Below are 23,534 nucleotides of genomic sequence, written 5' to 3'. Positions count from 1 at the left end.
GAGATGGGTAGAAGGAGAATACAAACATGTGCTTTTGTAAGCTGTTGCTTGAGGGGCCTGAATCTGAATTTAGTCTCTGATTAAGATGCCTATTCTGAAACTCAGTTAGGGTTTGAGAAAATCTCTCATGACATACTTAACAGCCACCTGCAGCACGCCCTCACTTCCCACCCTGGCCATGCATCAGAACTTCTGCCTCTGCAATTAATAAATATACATGTACAACATATGGAAGTCCAAACATAAACACATAGAACTAGGAGTTGTGCCCTGCAACCTACAAATCCAGCCCATAGCAGATGGTCACCACAGGAACCCATGCAGAGATAGCAACTGTCACTCAGGGTTGCTGCAACTGGGGTGGGGCGCATCTTCAATGAGCTGGGATCATTCAGGAGCACCCCGGAGGCAGAGAAAAATGAGATAGAGGATGATAACAAGAATATACTATCAAACAGATCCCCTAGCTGCCTTCCTCCTCCCCAACCATCTACCTATTTCAGTGTTCCTGCCAAAATACTTTCTGTTTAAGGTTCAGGTTCAAACGAAGTTTCTCCTGTCCCCAAATTATTTTTGTTTAAAAAAATTAATTGCAGTATATGAGGGATGAGGGAATAACACATACTGAAGAAAAAAAAGCAGAACTTCTCATTTGCTTTCTCTAAATACCAAGACTAGGGATTTCGCAAACCAAATTAGGACAAGATTAGCCTTGTTTAAATTTGGCTGTTGATAACAAATAAAAAATTACAACCTGACAAATATTTGCTGGGAAGATCAAGACTTCTAAGACCTCATACCTGTGATGAATTTGAAAGAAAGCTTGAAATGAAATGACAAAAATAGAAAAGATGTAAGGAAATAAGCGTATAAATGGTCTGCCTCTGGTTCCAGAAAATTCAACTAAATCGATTTGAGTTGAGGAAGCCAATAAAGCTAATAAGGGCTGTGCATGATCAGAAGGTAGGAAAGCAATGAGGCTGAGACAATAAAGGAAATATTGTGAAACCATTTGAGAAGAATGGTTAGGTCAACTTTTCCCTTCAATACTAATCTGCAAACATGCAGCATTTCAGAGGGGAACTGAATATTCAAAAGGCAGAAAGAGTTCAAGTGTGAATTAGGATAGTAAGAAAGAGTTACACAGGTCTGTTACTTAATAATGAACTTCTAGTGTTGCAGACTTGGGATATGCGTGGTCATGTATGTTGTCAACTGTTCTGTTTGTCTGTCCTGGGTAACTTGGTCTGCTCTTTGAGTTAACAACTGGTGCAATGTACTGCTGCTACCTTAAACCCATGTTAAGTCTGCCTCCAGTCATATCAACAGATTTCTTATGATTTCTCACACCACTCTAACCCCATACCCCAAGTAACTCTTCAAGGTAAATATTTAAAAATCAGTTTTATCACAAAGCAAATACTAGTTTTATCTACTTCATTTCTATTGAAAATATCCAAAATACAGAAAAAGTAAGAAAGTTCCCATTTTTCTATGTAGTTAACACAAGCATACAGTAACAGCTGATATTTGAGAGTTTTCTATGTGCCAGGCATATGTTTAAGGTTAAGTGTTTTCATATGAATTGACCCATTTGATTCTCACAATCTCATGAGGTAGGTACTATTACTATCTCCATTTTATGAATGGGGAAAGTGAGGCTCAGAGAAATTAAGCTGCTTGCCTAAAATCATGGATTCAGGCTTAAACCTAGTCAGTCTAGCAAAAGACTGGCTGTAGTCTTAATGAATTACTATACACAAATTAAATTAAAAACTTTACTCCAGACTGATGGAGTAAAATTGATTTTTCACACCCCAACTTATTTTTCACATACTTATCTAAAATAAGGTTTATAGCTGTGCATATCCGTATGTAGAAAATTTCATATACAATTATATGTAATCATGATACTAGTATATATTTGTGGATAACAAAGACTACTTTCATATTCATTCACTCATTTAAACTTCTCAGTAAGACTGTGAGGTTTTACCAGGCTCCCCAACAAAATAAACGTGTTTGGGGCACCAGGAATGCAGGGCACTCACATTTTTTTAGAACTTTGAAATTTGACATTTGGGGGGAAAAAATCATAGTCGTGGGGAAAATCAGAATGTGTTGTATTTCTTTAAATTTTTGCAAATCATGTTATGAGAAGGGAGCCAGAGGGGTGCCCTGGTCTTTTCAGAGCCTTTGATATATACTTGCATATCATTATGCATCTTTCTATGGGCACATGTTGTAATGTATATATAACAGAAGTCATATTCCAGCATCCTACAACTCTGCTCTGGTTCAAAACTAAAGTTATGTAAGGACTCCACATTCTAGAGAAATCCCCCAGCAGCTGAAGCCAACCATCTCTTTACAGGGCTTGGTGAGAGGTAGCACAAATGGCCCTACAACCAGCAAACTCCTCCTGTACCACCTGTACCACACCCTCCCCAGACCTCATCCACCAGCCTACTAGGGAACAAAAGATGCTCAGCATAGTGAGGAGGGCAGTGTTTGAGGAAAAGGGAAGTTTCTTTCCTCCTCTCTAAGTCAAGACAACAGGCTGCTCCCTGATAGAGCACCTGAGAGAAGTGGAATAGGGCACTTTCTTTCCCAAAAAGACCCTTACTCGGCAGCAGGATCCAGGCCTCTGAGGGGTGCCAGCACTGCAGAGTAGGGGACCAACAGTCTTTGGGAGAGTGTCTGGAGGCCTGGGAGGACAATGTACCATGGGAAGCCTAGATATATGTCCTCTGAAATTTGAGGTTCACGTGAACATGAAGCCTAACGCCCAGCAAAACGTAGACATTAATGTGGGACCCAATGTGGTGTGCCTGTGAGAAAGATGGAAAAGTCCCATGCCATCCAGTTCTGCTCAGTTCTCAGGAGGCAGAAGACACCACAGTGGTCCCCATCGCCGCCATAAAGAAGCTCTGAGGGCTGCCCCAGTTATGGCATGTCACTGACAAGGCCAAGGGAAGCAGAGTACCTTTCTGCAGCAGTGGTGGTGAGGGAATGGTCTTCCCCAAGAAAACTGTGCATAACACCATTTCAGCGGAGAACACTCTATGAAAAAGGATTTGTCAGAACCAGGGTGAGCATGGCCTGAGACCTGCTCACCACTGACATTCCAGCAAGCATGTAAAAGGGCCTCAGCCTCCTCCCTCCCTCCTTGAAGCCTCCAACTCTAGAAGTACTAGATCCTAGAGAATAGAAGGAAAATGTCTCAGAACCAGAGAACCCCCCAAAACACACACACACAAACATCCACACACATTCATCCAAATAACTGTGGGGGAGGGAGGATATACTTTGAATCAGGTTTAACATTAATATTTTTTAAATGAACAAGACCAGGTCTTAAATACCCAAACGAGACTATACTAGTAATTGAAAATGACAAAAAATTAGATGTTGCTAAGGAACTTGCTTCCCAGCAGGAAAGTAGGATTCAACTGAATACAGTTGAAAGTAAAGAGTGGGAAAAATAAAACTATTTCATGTTGCTATAAACACCTACAAGATCATATTCCTCAACAAACTAATTATGTGTAAATATTATAATTGGCTATCTAGAGAGTCTCCTTCATTTATATGGAATTATTTGGGATTACAGCCTTCTCAATAACCACCAAAATTATAATTCACAGGTTTTTAACTTGCTGGAAAAAAAGACAAATGGGAGTTTTAGTAGTTTACATTCCCTGCAGATTCTGCCCTCTTGTCAAAGAATGGCAATCTCTAAGATTTTATAAGCATTGATACAGACCAGTGTTCAGTGAGGACAGTACTAGAAAGAGGCTAAAATGGTCACCATGGGGATGTCGACTTGAAAATAGGGAAAACTTCCTGGTGGATTATGTTACTCAGAGATGACTAAGAACTTTCTTTGAAAATATTGAAGCCTGTGGGAGGTATTTGTCTGCCTGTATGGTTAAACCCCACTCTTCCTAGAGACAGGGAGATGATTCTGAAAAACCAGGCTTGTGCCTGCAGAGGAGGGAGTAGAAAGTGCATAGATAAATCTAATTGAGGGCAGGTACAGATCTGGCTATTCTGTGTGAGTCCTGAGCTTGTTAGAGCAAAGTTGTTTAACAAACACATTTTTGACTTAGAAATCCAGGGACATAAACCCCACTGAGACTAAAATTGTGGAAGTTTTTTCTACAGCCAGATGAATAAGCAACAATGCTTTTATTTTATTTAGCTATTGTTTCATCTTCTCCTCCAGCAGGTCCAACGGCAAGCTATTTTTCTTACACATTTTTTTAAATTAGGGGAATTGGAAAATACTCGATTGTGATGCTATATCCCGGCTGCCTCCTGGAGTCCTTGCTGCTAGAATTCCTAATATGAGATGCAGTTTCTCAGCTTGTGTTATCTTTAGAGGAACTTCAGTGTGTGGAAGCAATTCACATATTCATTGGAGGAAGATGTGACAGGCTGCAATTGTTAGTATTTACATCAAGATGGCAAGACTGTCTGAAACGCAACATTAATTATGTTCTTTGAAAGCATCCAGATTTTCTCAGTGGCAAAGACCAAACAGACCAGAATGTAACAGAGAATTGGGCAAGGGAATGGGTGAATCTGACAGAAACAGTTAAGAATGAACTCATTTACTATGTTATTTCATTACATGTTCCTTAAGGCAGGAGATGCCTCGCTTATTCAAGAGATGTTTATCTGCCTGGAATAGACTGCCCTCTCATCTTGTCTTTCCTTCCCCACCCTCCATGTTTCTGTCTTGATTGACATTTCTACCTGGGAATTGCAGAAAACAGTAAGAAGAGATTAAATGCATCAACTTTGCAACTCATTAGCAATTAGCAGCTCCTCAGTATCCCAGAACTTAAAGTATAATAAAAACATATATATAATTTTACTGTATGTAAATTATACCTTAGTTTCTAAAATGTAATTTATGATGTTAAATCAATAAAACCACAGAATCCTTTAAAAAAATATTTAGAGCCTTTGGGGAAAGATTATGGGAACACCAAGGCTGGTAGTCCTTGTTCCTTCTTTATTCATGAGATGCCTTTGTTGCACTCCTCAATAAATATACCATGAATTTTTCATAATTTCCAGAGAGCTATTTGTAAGTTGTCTCCTTTTCTTCCTATTCACGAAAGTATCTAAGAATATAGAAGAGTGAGGTTGACATTATTCTAACATTATTTTTTAAATAAACTTGAGTTTTATCTAATGTCACTTTTTTGAGGAATTCATCACTCAAGATGCATTAAACACCTAAATGTAAAACCCAGCACTATGAAAACCCTGGAGGACAACCTAGGCAGTACCACCTTGGACACAGGAACAGACAAAGATTTTTATGACAAAGACACCAAAAGCAATTGCAACAAATGCAAAAATTGGCAAGTGGGATCCAATCAAACTTAAGAGCTTCTGTGCAGCAAAAAGAACTACCAACAGAGTAAATGGACAACCTACAGAATAGGAGAAAATATTTGCAAACTATGAATCTGACAAAGTTCTAATATCCAGCATCTATAAGAAATTTAAACAAATGGGGCCGGGCGCGGTGGCTCAAGCCTGTAATCCTAGCACTTTGGGAGGCCGAGGCGGGTGGATCACGAGGTCAAGAGATCGAGACCATCCTGGTCAACATGGTAAAACCCCGTCTCTACTAAAGATACAAAAAATTAGCTGGGCATGGTGGCACGTGCCTGTAATCCCAGCTACTCGGGAGGCTGAGGCAGGAGAATTGCCTGAACCCAGGAGGCGGAGATTGCGGTGAGCCAAGATCGCGCCATTGCACTCCAGCCTGGGTAACAAGAGCAAAACTCCGTCTCAAAAAAAAAAAAAGAAATTTAAACAAATGTATTAAATTGGTACAAAAGTAATTGTGGTTTCTAACACAAGAGAAAAACAACCTCATTAAAAAGTGGGCAAAGAACTTGAACAGACACGTTTCAAAAGAAGACATACGTGCGGCCAACAATCATACAAAAAAAAAAAGCTCAACATCACTGATTATTAGAGAAATGCAAATCAAAACCACACTGAGATACTATCTCACACCAGTCAGAATGGCTATTATTAGAAAGTCAAAAAATAACAGATGCTGGCAAGGTTACAGAGAAAAGGGAACACTTATACACTGTTGGTGGAAGTGTAAATTAGTTAAATCATTGTGGAAAACAATATGGCCATTCCTCAAAGACCTAAAAGCACAATTACCATTCAACCTAGCAATCCCATTACTGGATATATACCCAGAGGAATATAAATCATTCTTTCATCAAGACACATGCATGCAAACTTCACTATAGCACTATTTACAATAGCAAAGACATTGAATCAACTTAAACGTCTATCAGTGACATATTGGATGAGGAAAAGGTGGTACATATACACGATGAAATATTTTGCAGCCATAAAAAATGAGATAATGTCTTTTGTGGAAAGATGGATGTAGCTGGAGGCTATTATCCTTAGCAAACTAACACAGGAACAGAAAACCAGATACCGCACATTCTCACTTTTAAGTGGGAGCTAAATTACAAGAACTTATAACACAAAGAAAAAAACCATAGACACTGGGGTCTCCTGGAGAGTGGAGGGTGGGAGGAAAGAGAGGAGCAGAAAAGGTAAGTATTGGGCACTAGGTTTAACACCTGGGTGATGAAATAATGTGTACAACAAAACCCCGTAACATGTGTTTACCTATGTAACAAGCCTTCAAACCTACAGTCAAAATTTAAAAGAAAAGAATTCATTATCACAAAATTTATTACTAATTGTTATCAAGCATTTGTTGCACTTCGCACAGCTGAGGTGACATACCAGGTGTGTAGAAATTTCAATCAGTAATTGATGACTCTCACGTTTAGCCAGTCACCATAGTGTTATCTAGTACTATCTTCATTGGTACCACCTTCATAAGTATCACCTGCATCCAGGTGTCATTAGAATACAGCCAAATAGTCAATGAGTATTCAAGAAGGTCACTTATGCCTCTGAACATGGGAAATATTGCCAGAAAAAATATATATACATACATAATATATACAATATATGTGTATATATATTATGTATGTATATATATACACATAGCTATTATACATGTATATATGTGTGTATAATATGTATATATACATATTACACATCTTCTAGGAGTTCATAAGAAGTCTGGGAGTCCTGCATTGGATAAAATTATACTTCAGAATTCAGACCATAAAAGATATGCAATAAATTTATGATAAAATATCAGCAATGCCCAGGGGTAAAAAACCAAAAAATAAAATTTTCAAAACATTACTCTGCTAACTGTGTCTCCCTATTAGAATATACACTTCTTGAAGGCAGAGTTTTTTTGTTGCTTTGTTCAGTTTTGTATCCCTGCTACCCAGGGTGGAGGCTGGAATGCAGAGGTGTTCAACAAATAATATTTGTTGGCCAGGCATGATGGCTCACACCTGCAGTCCTGACACCCTGGGAGGCCGAGGCGGGTGGATTACTTGAGGTCAGGGGTTCAAGACAAGCCTGGCCAACATGGTCAAACCCTGTCTCTACTAAAAAAACAAAAATTGGCCAGGCAATGGTGGCAAGTGCCTGTAATTCCAGCTACTGGGGAGGTTGAGGCAGGAGAATCGCTTGAATCCAGGAGATGGAGGTTGCAGTGAGCTTGAATTTGCAATACTGCACCTCAGCCTGGGCAACAGAGACTGTCTCAAAAACAAAAACAAAATAAAATAGTAATATTTGTTCAGTGAGTAAATCAGTCAATCAGCCTAAAGCAAAACACAAGTTTAAATGTTGGGAAAAAAGTAGTTATGCATCAGAGAGTCTGGCAGATATGTATTTGTTTTGCCTCATATATTTCAATTGCTATGCAAAAAGCAAAGATTCAGGATTTTAATAAACTCTGGTAGCTTCCAATTATTCCTATGCACTATTTACTTTACATATAAGGGTTTCTTTTTTCTAATTTTCTCAATTCAGGTTTCCTGACCCTTGTCTAGACATCAGCACTCAGTCACACTTGTAGCCAAAATTTTCACCAGGAAAGAAAGCAGCATATGTAAACCCAAAGGGATAGAAAAGTCCAAACTTAACTAAGTACAGAGATGATTCCTTGGCTGGACATTGTAATGAATGAGCTTAAAAAACATTTTCAAGGCTACAGAGCACAATGCTTAAAAATATTTTTTACAAACAGAAACTCACAAATCAATACAGCAACTTAACAACCCTCTAAGTTATGCCTAAATTTCAAAACATTCAAGTCATCTGACATACATGACTTGATGGGTAGTTGCAGAGGAGATTAGGAGGCCCATGACTGCTAAGCCACACCGGAGAGTATACATAAAGCCACAAATGCACTTTCAGCTAGTCCCCTAGGCCAGTCAGGTAAAGAGCATTTGTGATCACATATTTTATTTGCTTTTGCAAATGAGTTTTGCACACATGAATTTTCGTAAATGAGTCTACGGGCCCTAAGGAACTTACAGATGGGAGCAAACAAAAACGCTAGTTTGTTTTGTTCACATTGTTAATATTGGTGTGCCTTTGCAAGAGACATAATGAAAATAAACTACTGCACCTAGGGAGCCCCAGGGAGAACAAAGATTTAACTCATAGAAATTATTTGTTTTTATTTTTCCTGTGCACCACGGGATAGGGCTTCCCACCATTTTCTCACCTTGCAGAAAGCCCTCTTCATATTCTAGAGAAGTTATTTTCATCTGCAAAAACTATCATGAAATTAAATATCAACAGAAATGACAATGGATCTAACATCCATCAATGTGTGCATGCTCACCATACACAAGGAGCTTGAGCTCAAAGAACTTGATACGGAGAAGAGCTAAAATTCCCAGTTACCAATAGCAACTAACAGTCTTGGGCCATGAGAATGAAGAGCCACAGAGGTAGAGTCTCTAAGAGTTGCAAATTTAATCAGATACATCTTACACCTTGTTTGAAAGAAACAGAACACTGCTAGCTACTAGGCCCTGATCTTTTGCAGAGTGGTAGATGAAGAAGCATAGTTATCCTACAGCTCACGGCCCTGTGCAAATTAATAACAGTGTTCATTCATTTACCCACCCATTTCACTGTAACAATAACAATACTGTAATAGTTCATCACATGGATTATGTCATATAATGCTTATCTTACAGTGACTAAATGACTATTCATGGCCTCACTTTACTGTTGAGGAAACTGACGCTTACAAATGTAATAATCTGTCCAAGATCAAACAGCTAGTAAGTAGAATAGTGGGGACTCAGATGTAAGAAGACTACCTCTAGAGACCCCACTGTTGACCAGTACACCTCAGTACAAGGTACTGAGTATTCAATATATCCCCGGCATCAAGGTTTGGCCTCCGTTTCCTCATTCGAAACTGAGGGAAGTAAGACTTCTCGCATCGTGAGGATCAAAAGAGAAGTCATCTGTAAAAAATCCTGGCCAGTGCCTAGTGCCTAATAGGTACTCAATATAGTTGATTCTCATCCTCCAGGTGCATAAAAATGAATAAAATTTCATCACCTCCCTGCAGGGTTGGGAATAGGTCTGGAGATGACAAAACAGCACTGTTCCATATAATCCACCACCTCTCAGGCAGGACTTGTGGAAGTAATTCGAATTCTTCATGTTCATGAAAATCATTTTAAAGTAAAAATAATCCTACCCCTTTCCCTGTGAAACACATTAAAATTTGGTGCAACTGTTGTCCTTGTCAGTAAGTGATACAGGATCATACCGCGTTAATGTTTTTCACTGCTGTGGGAGCCATGCTATAATCAGACAATATCCTACTGAGGCATTCGCGCACATCTAAAAAGCCCACCGAGCCCAAAAAGCAAAAAGGAGAAAAACCTTTTCCAAATCAATTTTCCCTTTTGTCTTTCTTTGCAATTCTCAGGCTCCCTTTCTTTCAGCCATTGAGCTGCGCTACAGGTAGAGAGAAATATTTGGCATGAAAATGATTCTCCCATAAAGCCTGAAGTCTTTTAAATACGTATAAGAACTGTGCATTTCAACTATGCTGAGACTTCTGTAAAGAGAAGGATAACTTTTCAAAAACCCAAGTCACTTAATTCTGTTGGTCTTGTTGTCATCCTGTGTAATACCACCTATGCCAAATGGAAGTTGATAAGCAGATTTTTTTAAAAAAAGAAAAGATGCAGACTCTTGGGTAGAGAAAGATATTTGGATTCCACAAGAGAAGCACTCTAAAACTCCCTAATATGACCTTCCTCAGAAACCATCCTACTCATCTGGGAAATGACCCCAGTACTACAAATATTTGGTTTTGTTCTACTTTTCAATTTACCGCTTCATTTCAGAGAAATTAAAGCATCAACAACTGGTGTTTATGCAGGAGTCACAAAGTACCCAAACAGCCACATATATCTCAGCTTCATTCAAAACCTGGGAAAGCAAATCAATGGAAGATAATGGAATGGAGTAAAATTAGCTCAGTCAGGGAGAAAACATATTTGCCTTCTAAGGTGCCTCTTCTCAAAAGGGCAGAGAAAGGGAAAAAAATTAAAGCTTGGTTTCACATCATAGTAGAGCCTACAATTCATCAAGGTGACCATCTGCCAATGAAATTGATGGGGAAAACATCATTAAAAAGAAAAGCTTGCCACCCCCCAGTTAAGTTTTTTCCCTGTTAAGAAAGCATAACCTTCCCTTCCTCTACCTTCTACATGTTATGTTTCCAATTAAGATTCGCCTATCTAAAAATAGGTAATGTGGCACTCACAACTCCCGTTAGTAATGTATTCCTTTAAGCTGCATTCTGAAACCAAGCAGGATCCATAAATCATGCCTTTTCTCGCATGAAATGAGAAATACTAAGGTCAACTGAAATTTCTGGAAAGGTGGAGAGGTAGAGCCACCCCAGTTATTTTTCTGCAAGTCGCCATAATTGCAAATGCCTCTTAGGAAAAACTCAGCATCAGTAATCCCCTAGCTCAAACACAAAGTTGAATTGTCACAGCAACCTGCAAGCGGGAGAAACCCCAACGTGCACAGTACTGAGCACTAGGAAGTGAGAGACAGAGCAGCAAAACAGCTCTCCTCCAAGTCTGCAGTCTACCCTTATTAGTCTCTGATAATCTGTCTCCTTCCTTTTCTTTGCAGACCTGTGGCTGACTCCTGCTGAGTCATCTAGTGAAAGAGGAAACTGAGACGACCTCCTAAGAAGTGAGATGCTGGCTTGGAAATCCTCTATGTTCATTTCAAGGCACATCCATTCCATATTTATGTATCTACTCAAATATCTTAAAATGCATGGCATACTACCAAATCTCAGTTCCAGAGGGCTTTGTTTTGACATTATGTAGTATTTGGCAGAATAAGCAGGAAGAGGAGGGTAAAAAAGTGCCCTTCTCTGCTTTGATGAGAATAGAAGGTTAGAACCAACACCACTCCATGTAAAAGGAAAAAATTCTCTGCCTCTCTGATGGAGCTGAGTAGAATATTCACAAGCTCACCCAAATTGAATGTGCCTGCTGAGCTGGTGATTGCACTTTTCAAATATGCTAGTCCTCTTTTGGAGCTGTTTTGTTTTAGGGTCTCTGTTTAGCTATGTACTTACACTCAGAGCAAACGAATCACAAAGGGTGCAATTTTATAAATCAAAAAATCAAGAAATAAATAAGCTAGCAACTAGTAAAAACTAGAGTGACACATCCCTGGCAATTGATTTTCAAGCTTCAGCCCAGCTGTGTTTATTTCCATTTATTCTATATCTCATGAGGGTCAGGCTTTGGGTAGGAGGAGGAGGAGAGCATTGGGCCTGGGAGAGAGGGAAAAATTATTACACAGAATGAGGACATGGTTCTGTCATGCCAGACCCTGGCAGATGTTGCCAACAATCTGCGAGAAACAACATAGCCTTGCAGTGTCACGGGGCTGATTTGAGTTCTGACTCCATAAAGTTCTAAGTGTATTAAATACTTTTCAGGGCTGTGCATTTCAAATATGCTGAGCATTCTGTCAAGAGAATAACTTTTACAAATCCCAAGTCACTTAGTTCTGTCAATGTTATTTCCAAATTGTGTATGAAACCACCTATGTCAAGTGGAAGTTGCTGAAGCCACTTCAGGAAACAAAAAAGAAAAGGTGGGGAATTCTGAGCAGACATTTAGATTCTACAAGAGAGGCATTCTTGAAACATCTAAAAGTGACCTTACTCAGAAACTATTCTGGTCATCCAGGAAAGGACCCTAGTACTATAAATATTGGCTTCAGTTCTGCTCTTCAATTTACTGCTCCATTTCAGAGGAATTTTAAGCATCTACACCTGGTGTTTTATGCAAGTGACACAATCAGCTATGTCACCTTTAGTAAGTTTCTTAATGTCTCCAAAGTTCAGTTTCCTATCTTCAAAATGTGTACAATAATGGCACCTACCTCAAAGGCTCATTGTGTGGTTAAATGACAGAAGGTCAAGTGACATATTTAACACAGTGCAGGAATTTAAGAAAAGGAACCTAATAAAATCCGAAAATGTTAGCTGAGAGGTCAAGATAACGAACATTTTCACCACCATGAGCCATTCAGGAATGAGTCCAGCATAGCCCTGTTGTGAGCTTATCCCTCAACCTTATTCTGACTAAGACACATTGACCTGTAAAGGCCTTTAAGGGGGCAATTTTTCAGATTAAAGAAGCAAACTATGTGCATGGTTTATGTGAAGGTGAAAGGTCCCCCTCACACACATACACACACATCTATTTTTTAAAGTTTCTTTAACGCAGCCCACCATGGAGCCTGAAACTTCTTAATTCAATTACTCTTAAGATCCTTTACAGTCAGATGCAGTGGCTTACACCTGTAATCCCAGGACTTTGGGAGGCTGAGGCAAGAGGATCACTTGAGGCCAATGTTCAAGACCAGCCTGAACAACATAATGACATCCCCTGTCTCTACAAAATATGAAAAATTAGCCAGATATGGTGGCACACACCTGTAGTCTAAGCAACTCAAGAGGCAGAGGTGGGAAGATCACTTTAGCCTGGGAGGTGGAGGCTGCAATGACCCATGATCATACCACTGTACTCCAGCCTGGGTGACAGAGCGAGACTTTGTCTCACAAAAAAACAAAAAACAAAAAAAAAAACGAATCCCTTACTCATTTTAAATGAGCCTAACAATTGATTATATGAAATTGAGAAACCATTAGCTATTTGCCACATGACACTAATAATCGTATCTATCATAGATTTAACATTTCCTTGTGCCACTCAGCACTCTGGGCCCTGCAATCACTGCTAATCCTCCCAATCATGCAAGGTAGTGGTTGTGCTCGTTTTTAGATGAGGGCATCAGCCAGGTACAGTGGCTCATGTCTGTAATCCCAGCACTCTAGGAGGCCAAAGTGGGCAGATCATAAGGTCAAGAGATTGAGACCATCCTGGCCAACATGGTGAAACCCTGTCTCTACTAAAAATCCAAAAATTAGCTGTGTGTGGTGGCATGCACCTGTAGTCTCAGCTACTCAGGTGGCAGAGGCAGGAGAATTGCTTGAACCCAGGAGACAGAGGTTGCAGTGAGCTGAGATTGTGCCACTGTACTCCAGCTTGGTGACAGAGCGAGACTCCATCCTCTGTCTCAAAAAGAAAAAAAAGATGAGGGCTTGAGAATGAGAATTAGAGAGACTAGTTCACTGCCCATGACCATAGAGCTTGTAAATGGTAGAGTGGGAATTCATACCTAGTTCTCTCTAGCTCCAAAACATTCTGCCACATGTTCTGCTATACCATACTACCTCTTCTTTCATAGGGATTGGTTGTGCAGATAGCACGTTAGCACCCACTGTGGGAGAGCAGTTAAAATGTGTCATAAGGAAATGAAAAGGGGCTAGGCACAGTGGCTCACACCTGTAATCCTAGCACTTTGGGAGGCCAAGGCAAACAGGCTGCTTGAGCCCAGGAGTCTGAGACCATTTTGGGCAGCATGGGGAAACTCCATCTCCACAAACGATAGAAAAATTAGCCAGGCATGGTGATACACACCTGTGGTCCCAGCTATTCAGGGGGCTGAGGCAGGAGGATCACCTGAGCCCAGGAGGTCAAGGTTGCAGTGAGCTAAAATCACATCACTACACTCCAGCTCAGGCAATGGAGTGAGACCTTGTTTCAAAAAAAGGAAGGAAGGGAGGGAGGGAGGGAGGAAGAAAGGAAATGGAACGAGTTAAATGAATGTGGTACCCAACCTCCAAGACGGTCCCCATTGAATTCTACCTCCTGGTATTCATGCCCATGTGTAATCCCTTCCCACACTGTGTCACACTTGTTCTGTGAAACCAATGGGTACAGCAAGAGTGATGGTGTGTCACTTCCAATGCTAGGTTATAAAGGCATTATAGATTCTGCCTTGCTCTCCCTCTTGGATCACTTCTCCCAAGTAATCCAAGAGGGAGAGCAGATATAATCTGGGAGAAGCCAGATAACACTATCTTAAGGATACTCAGGCTGTCTGGTAGAGAGGCCATGTTGCTGAGGCCTCCTGCAAACAGCCCTGTGAGGAACCATATTGGAAGCAGGTCCTCCAGCCCCAGTCAAGCCTTTGGATGACTGCTTCTCTGGCCAACAGTTTGTTTTATGAGAGACCCTAATCTAGAACCCTCCAGCCAGGCTGTTCCCTAATTCTTGACACTCAGGAACTATGTGAGATAATAAGTGTTTGTTGTTTTAAGGTGCTGAATTTTGGGATTATTTTTATGTAGCAATAACTAATATAGTGTAAAAATCAGACAGAAGTCAGGATTTTTAAAAAGCCTTGGCCAAAGGGAGTGGAGAAGACTGGCAACCAAAGGGTAATAAAATGATTTGGAGCATGATGGCTGACAAAAAGAAGAGATCATTTTAAGTGAGAAAAATAACAATATTAACAACTACTTAAATAGCACATATAGTGTTGTAAGTGTTGCTACTATATTAACTGATGCAACCCACATAACAATCCTATAAAGTAGTACTAGAGTTATCTCCATTTTACAGATAAGGAAACTGAGGTACAAAAGACTTAAACAACTTACTCAGGTCACTCAGTCAATGGTAAAGCTGGGATTCACCCCAGGCAGTGCAGCTCCAACTTCCGACACTTAACAACTTCACACTCTGCCTCTCAGATCTAAAGAAAAGTAGGAAAAGCAGCCAAGGCCTCTATGTTTTCAGGGGTCTGAGCAAACCCCATATCTTGGTCTAGATTCTCTTATTCTTGTTTTAATAAGAATAATAAAGTACATTGTATAGCAATGCCTCACTTACTTCATTTAATCTTTAAAACAAAAAAAAACTCCCAGGAGAGGCAGAACCAATATTTTTATCTCCATTTTGCAGAGGAGAAAAACCGAGGCTGAGCAATTTTAAGGGGTGACTTGGATCCCTGAATTTGAAATCAAATGAGTTCTCTCGGCAAATTAAGGAATTTTCCAACTCTAATTTAGGTTAGAGTTGGAAATTCTGAAATGTTGAAACTCTCATTTACCTTACCTATTGACATTTGTAGTTGCCTATTTACATTTCAGATTTCATGGATAAAAATAAATAAATCAAATAGGAGGCAGCCCCATGAGAAGAACATGAGGTTCCTGTGCTACCTTAATTTCAACCCAGAGTAAGTACATTCATAATAAAACACAATCACAATAATATTCAAAATCAATTTAAGCAAACAAGAGTGGCATAATTAAAGTCAGAGCTTGGGGCCTCTTTCCAAGAGAATAAGATGGATTGAAATAACTACCACCATCCCCACCAAAAATATAATTAAATTAAATATGCACGCATATTGTTGAAGAATAATTATTATAACAGCCCCCAAAAGAAAAATGTGTTTGTTTCTAGTCAATTGAAAAAAATGTATTTCTGATTGTTCCCCCAACAATACAGTAATTGTGAAATTCACAGAAATGCAGCAAAGTTAATGCCAAGATTAAAATACGAAGGCACCAAAGACAAAAAGCTGGATCGTTTCAGACAAACCTCACAGCTACAACATTGCAGTCCTAATTTCCTCTTCCTCCACATGCCATCTGCCCCCCACGCACTTCCATTTCCTCTGAACTGCAAGTCTATATGCACATCACATTATCTAATCATGGGGTAGTTTTTTCCTGTTTATACTAGAATTTATTTTGTTTGGGCAGGGGAGAAGAGGCATGATCTGCGTGTTAGACATTCTCTCACAGATGATTTTAGAAACAGTGTTCTCTCGATCCAGGGCGTTCACTCTCAGATCTTCTATGAAGAATGATATTTGCACTAATGAATATTTCCTGTGCTATTATTGGTGAGGCAATTAGGCTGTCCCACACTCATGTCTGCAGGAGGCTGTGGGCCTCTGGGTAATCAATCATGTTTCTCGGCAGCACTGTCAATCAGAAGCTCGCCTGAGTGGCATCTATTGACAGTTCGCAGCATGCCGCCACTTTCCTGCTCCCTTTCCTCTTTCGGGTTCATGGTAATACAGACTTTGAGCCTGCTGCTTTTTCATCACAGAGTGGAATTTTTTCATTTTTCTCTGCTTGTGTTTATTCTTCCCCCCTGCTTTATCCTTTCAAGACGATCACAGAAAATATAGTATTCAACACGAATCCCCCAGAGAGATTCTTGGTTGTGGTTTCAATATGTGCTATTCTGTATTTCATTTCTTTTCCTTCTCTTTCCCTTTAGACACCTCAAACTACATTCTGCCAACCCCTATTACAACCCCAAAATATCCATACTCCATCTTTCTCTGCATTTCTGACCATATGTTTGACTTCTTCTCATTGTCCAGAAAGTCTTAACTATCAACAGGGAATTGAATTGTTCTCCCCCTGTCACAACGGTCCCTAATTTTATCACCAAACTATATTTGCAAGGACCACATTTGCCAGATTTTTCAAAACTACCCCAATCTCAAATGATCTATTCCTTGGACAAAGTAGTTCCAAACTTCAGTTTGGAAAATCAGGTTGCTGCACACTAAGTGAGGTTGTTTTAAGCAATTATGGTATCCACATCATTCTTCTTTATGTACTCAGAAAACCATCAGCACTAGAAAAATATTTATTTCAATTAGAAACTGCATCTCTGTTTTCTATAAACTGAAGGGAAACCTTACTTGCTACATGGCAGCCTGGAGACAATGGCTGAGGTTCCTTTGGAATTTGTTAGTTTCTGTGCCCCGCCCCCACCAGGACCGTAGCAGGCACCTGAGCTTAAAAGTGACACAGAGGACTGGCTCTTTCTTATCCATCCTCAAACTCATACTCAGAGAAACCTTAAAATGACAGCATGAGGGACATTAAGGAAGGATCCTTGGCTCTCCTTCCCACAAGTCCTGGGTTTGTGCTTTCCTGATTTCACTGCCTTTTGTAGGCACCTTCCCTTGGTCCATCCACTCACAAGAAGTACTGGCAATCTGTTATTAGTATTTTGGCAGCTTCCTATGTGCAAAGAAAAAGCGGGGGGGGAGGGGATGAGGAGGAATATGACTGCTTCTTATGAAATCTCTTTATAAAGAGGAATGTGGGTCAACACAAAACGCTTCTGTATATGCAACAGCCTTGCAATGGGAAACTAAACAGTTTCTTCCAAGAACATTTTGAGCTACATTATTTGGTTAAATGGCAGCATAAACAATGTATTAACATCACTAAAGAAGAAAACAGTAGGTCAACTGGAAATGAAAGACAGCCTGTGGAAAAGGTCGGGGGAGATGTATTAAACCTAATAATATAAGTGACATTTACAATCCTTGGTCATGTGTTCTTTTTTTTTTTTTTTTTTGAAGAATACATTGGCTCCGTGTTAGGTGCAGCACATGTATTCTCTTTTTCAGTCCTTACTACAACCCTGGAAAATGGGTCCTATTGTTGGACACACTTCCCAGATGCAGAGGCCATGGCACAATTAGGTTGCACACCCAGCTCGGATGCAGAGGAATGCACACAAACCCAGACTGTCTGAGTCCAGCGCGGCAGTGTTTCAGCATGCTGTTATCCTGCCTAGTCAGTCTGGGCTCAGCACCATCCAGAGGAGAGGGCTACAATGCCCTGGATTCTCAACTCTGTTAGGTAAATACCCTTTGCTTTGACTCTGTATCACCAAGTAAGGTTATAATCTGGCCTCCTCTGCTATCATGGTTACAGAGATTATTTTGTGAGTCCTATGAGGGTTGTTTCTCACTATAAGATGATGAATCTGCCATTTTCTGCCTATCTTGGCATCCTGAACTTTCAGTTACTAAGAGCCACGCCCCATGAATCTTAGCACTCCCCAGCCCTCCAAACTGGGACCAGATCCTGGAAGGCACCAGCTCCATCCAGCCAGTTTCTCCTATTTCTACTTTTGTATAAATGTCCACCAGTTTTGTATAAATGTCCACCAGTTTCTCCAATTTCTACTTTTTTTCTCAACAGATATCACAGCTTCATTTTACTCTTTAGCTATGCAAAGGTGACAAACACAAACTCTTGTTAACACTTTGAGAACTTCATTCTCCATCATTTTGACTATTTGCTCATTTTCTGTCCTCTCTGTATAAATATGTTTCTTTTAAAACCAAATGACTCCTTATTATCAATGCTCCTTGAAACTCGATGACTCATATATTCTGCTTGTGTCACCACAACATCGGCTTGCCTTTGTCCAGCTTTTGAATTCTATCAAGAAAAAATAAGTAACACTTGAGCTAGTCCTTTAGTCATTATGCTAACAAAATCCTATGTCAAAATCATATGTCATTTTATATACATGCACACACACACACACATACGTAAAACATATAGCATTTACATATAAAATGCATTTTCTGACCAAGCACAGTGGCTCACACCTATAATCCCAATGGTTTGGGAGGCCAAGGCAGGAGGATCACTTGAGCCCAGGAGTTTGAGACCAGTCTGGGCAACATAGCAAGACCCTGTAAAAAATACAAAAAGTAAATTCAAAAAATTAGCTGGGCAGGCTGGGCATGGTGGCTCACATCTGTAATCCCAGCACTTTGGAAGGCTGAGGCGGGCAGATCATGAGGTCAAGAGATCAAGATCATCCTGGCCAACATGATGAAACCCTGTCTCTACTAAAAATACAAAAATTAGCTGGGCGTGGGGGCATGCATTTGTAGTCCCAGCTACTGGGGAGGTTGAGGTAGGAGAATCTCTTGAACCTGGGAGACAGAGGTTGCAGTGAGCCAAGATCAGACCACTGCACTCCAGCCTGGTGACAGAGTGAGACTCTGTCTTTAAAAAAAAAAATCAGCCAGCTGTGGTGGTGTGCACCTATAGTCCCAGCTGCTCGGGAGACTGAGGCAGGAGAATCCCTTGAACCCAGGAGGTGGAGGTTGCAGTTAGCCGAGATTGCACCACTGCACTCCAGCTTAGGTGACAGAGTGAGACCACATCTCAAAAAAAGAAAAAAAATGGCTGGGCACGGTGGCACACACCTGTAGTCCCAGTTACTCAAGAGGCAGCCTGAGTGACAAAGCTATCTACTTTATCTAAAGGAAAAGGCTCTGCCAGACACTGAGCTTCTACCATGTTCTGGCAGGTCACGCCACAAAGAACTGTCCTGCCCATACCCCCTCTAAGGATCCACCCATACAGTCATGACCTGATTCCATAGAAGGAGCCTGTGAACCAGGGGGAGCCAATTGTAAGGCTCACAACCTTTATCAGGGCCTGGGTGAAAAACGTGAGCTCAGCCCATTTGAGTCCTCTCTTGACAATTTAATCAGGAAACACTGGGAGAGGGGCTAGTGGGTGGTGATGCCAAGGGTAAGAAGGGGGCCTGAGGTTGAGCTTGGGCCAGAACAAGTTCATGCTGACATTGCGAAGTGTTGGAAGTCACAGTAGAGCGGGGAAAGAAGCTGCTTAGAACAGAGGAGATGAAAATAGACACATGTGAAAGGGCATGTGCCATGTAGTCCCGGTTTTTAAGAACATGATTTTCCTAAATGTGGTGGAGAAGGGATGAAGGATGCCTGGGACGTGAGAGGATGAAGGGAAGAGCACCTAAGCATCAAAGGAAGCTAGGGATGCCCAATGGGAAGTGGGATGAAGAATCTTCTCATTTGTCTTAGGCACCTGTGTGTCAAATACTTTGTTATAAACAAAGCCCACACTGAGACCCTCTATAACATACATAATGTCCTAACTTTCGCCAATGACAAATTTGCCTCTCAGGACAGTCAAGTTTCACAGCTACTCTTAATTGGGGTAGGACAAATCTTTCCCTTACTAGGGGTATGGATTTACATTTTGTTCTATGACAAGTTTTCTGTAGTTGATCACATACCAGACAGAGGAAAGAGAGCATTGTGATGATCTATGAGTTATACTAGCATGAGTAGAACAGAGGCCTAACCACCACTGCATTTTTCTAAACGTGGCCTGCAGTCAACACACAACATCACTGCCCATCACAAGCCCATCCTGTCACTGCCACTTAGCATCATGCACAGTCCCCAAAAGTGAGGTCCTCCCTTTCTATCCCAACCCTGATCTGGGAATGGGTGTGAAACTTCTTCATATCCCCTGCAGTTTATAGGAAGTTTTCCTCTCCATGTGAAGCAAGCATATGTCTTTTCTATTACAGCTCCTTAAGTGAGCCCTTTTACCATTCTTGCTGAATCCTTTACTTTCACTGGAGAAGGAGGAGATTGAAGGGGGTTACTGAAAAGTCAAGGCTAAAGTAAAATTAAAATTAAAACACAGTTTCTGAGACCTGCAGAGTGCACAGAAATCGTTCTTTGCCTTAGTGGAATTGGGAACACAATGGTGTAAATGTGGCACTTGGCATGTGGCCCCTGGGTCTCATTATTTTACAATTATACCCAGATGTCAAACCTCGGTGTTGGCATTTAAAGCCTACAGAGTTGGTGAGTGTTTAAAATGGTTCGCGCCTGCCTTCTGCAAAAGTTAATGTGGAGAGATGACAGGTTTGTTTAACACAGCATGTGTTTTTCCTAACTAGCCAGTGACAAGAAAGAGTTATACAGGTACTTACTATTTATAACCCATGGCCACATCCACAAAATACTTTCTTCTCTGGCGATAGACATCGTCCTTAAATCCCTTAAACACAAAAGAGATTAAGTTATTTAACAAAGTGCTGAAAATTAGCTGCAGAAGGCCTAAAAGAAAATCACTGTTGTGTTTACTGAGTGTTCAATTCATATGTAAATCTTATCCTAGGATGACCATCTTGATGACACAGACAGAAACACATTGTGCTTATAGTAAAACCTCATTAAATTGGGGCGGTACTAATTTAGGATGTGTGGCAATTCAGGCTGAAGTTTCCCTTTCCACTAAGTAAGCAGAATGACTTAGTTGAGCATATTGATATTGTGAACAATACCTTTAGGTTTGCAAATATCATTTGCATGTAATTGATCTTAATCACAAATTAATCCTATCCTATTCATTAAAACAGATCCCTTTAACATGATTATTCAGTAAGTTGACCTAATTTAATTGATTTGTATGAATAACTAATAAATGTAACATTTATTATAAATTCTATCATTTTGAATAATCAACACATTCCCAAATTGGTACAAATTAAAGAGGTTTTGCTGTATTTTATGACTAGAGCCACACAATGCAAAATTGATTTTAGGGAATTCATGCACAGGATAGCAGCCTAGCACCACTCCATTCTGACTTCTTACAACTCTAGTTAACCTTAGCCAACTTCAAGATTTTTATCCATCATCAACCACTTGGGAAATTAAACATTATGTCTGTCATTTTTCATTCAAGTGAAATCTTTCCGAGAGAACTTCTTGGTTTACTCAAAAATCTCTCCTCTTGTCAACAGACTAGACATTTTCCGTTCCTTTAAACACTTTGAGACAATCAGTTCTTCCCAGGGTTGTTTCTTCTAGCTGTTGGAAGCCCAGAAGGAATTGTTCCAATTTAACTCCTACCTCTACAGCCCTGCAACCCAGAAGGATAACCAGGACACAATGTCTTACTAAGAATGGAGGCCAGGCAAGGAGACAAGCCACTGGGACCATGGCATTGGAGAGTGAAAGAACAGGGTGAGGCCCACAAAGGCCTAGACTACCTCTGCTGTACTTAAGACACTGCAAGATGGGCTGCTCAAGAGGAACCTCAAACTCATTAGCAAATCGCCCCACTCTCTTATCCCGCTGAAGAGAACTGGCCTTGGGGCTAGAAATCTTCAAAGGGCTGTCTGCAGGACAGAAATGAAGAACTTCCATTGCCAACAACATTTCTTTCAGGAATGACAAGAGAGTTACTAAAGAGAGGAGAGAGAAAATGCCCCGAGACCACCTTAACTCCATGTAGAAATGAAGTATCGTCCATCCAAGAAACTAGCAATTTTTTTTACTGTGAATTGGGGGTTTTTAAACTGGGGTTCACAGGCAGCTTGTGAAGTCCTAAAATGTCTATATGAAAAATTTTATTAAATAGTTACCACTGTCCTTGAAGTTTGGGCATTTGGTAAAAAATAATAATAATAAAATAAATAGTTACCACGTTCACAAATAGAGCTGTGCTCTTTAAAAAGGTCTCCTGCTGTAGATGGTAGATGCAGTCATGCTAGAAAGTACTTGTTTCAACACTCACTAGGAAAACCAGGCTACTTGAGATGGTAAAACCAAAGAATTCCAAGCACCTTTATCATTCAAAAAGAAAACAGGCCATGACAAAAGGAAAAGCATCCTGTGAAAAGCACAGCATCTGTTCCCTGGTTCCTGCCAGACTGGACACCATGGTAACGGCATCATAATCTGCTGGGCCTCCTGAAGAATCTCAACTGCCTCTCTTCGGCAAACACCTGCACCTTTTCCAAGGACGCAAGAGAGCGATTTACTCACCATGCCTCATTAGCTTAGTGTGGCAGTGATTATGCAAATGTTGTGGGCGATCCAGAACTTCCTGGATTGAACCATGGACTGGCAAAGTAAAATGGGGACGCTAGCTGCACTAGTAGTGACAGAGAAACAGCATTCCTTGGTCATCCATTCTGAACTGAAGCCAGGGATGGGGTTATGGATAAAATACAGGACACCCAGTTAAATTTGAATTTCAGATAAACAACAAATAATGTTTTAGTATAAATGTGTCCCAAGTATTGCATGGGACATACTTATACCACAAAATTACTCCTTATTTCTCTGAAACTCAAATTTAACTGTGCATGCTAGATATTTATTTGCTAAATCTGGCAACCCTACCACCCAGAGAGTACCCACCCTCCCTCTCTCAATTTAAATCAAAGGAAATTGAAGACCCAGCCTGAACCCTGAAGTGCACAGCTAAATTTACATTGACACTCAAGTAGCTATCCCAAATAGGTCAACCCTGGTGGAATATTAGAATCACCTGGGACTTTCAAATAATATATCAAACCTGGCCACATTCCCAACATCGTATTTTTTTATTCTCCACATGTGATTTGAATGGAAAGCTAGGCCCTGGCATCAGTATTTTTTAATTCTTCACACATGATTTGAATGGAAAGCTAGGCCTGAGAATCGCTGAGCTAGAACATTAAGACATTAGTTCTCAAGCTTTA

The 23,534-nt window shown here is 40.4% G+C and overlaps 1 protein-coding gene across 1 annotated transcript in view; it reads right to left on the bottom strand.

The window, feature by feature from the left end:
* Positions 1-23,534, bottom strand: part of TPH2 (tryptophan hydroxylase 2) — a 97,908-nt gene that overhangs the window by 65,749 nt on the left and 8,625 nt on the right. The window contains exon 5 of the mRNA XM_078336880.1: positions 20,991-21,058. Coding sequence (XP_078193006.1) covers positions 20,991-21,058 — 68 coding nt within the window. The remainder of the gene's footprint in view (positions 1-20,990; positions 21,059-23,534) is intronic.

Source organism: Callithrix jacchus, chromosome 9, assembly GCF_049354715.1.
Source record: "Callithrix jacchus isolate 240 chromosome 9, calJac240_pri, whole genome shotgun sequence".
Taxonomy (NCBI): Eukaryota; Metazoa; Chordata; class Mammalia; order Primates; family Cebidae; genus Callithrix; species Callithrix jacchus.
The sequence above is the reverse complement of the archived record's forward strand: the minus strand, read 5'-3'. Positions and strand labels throughout refer to the sequence as shown.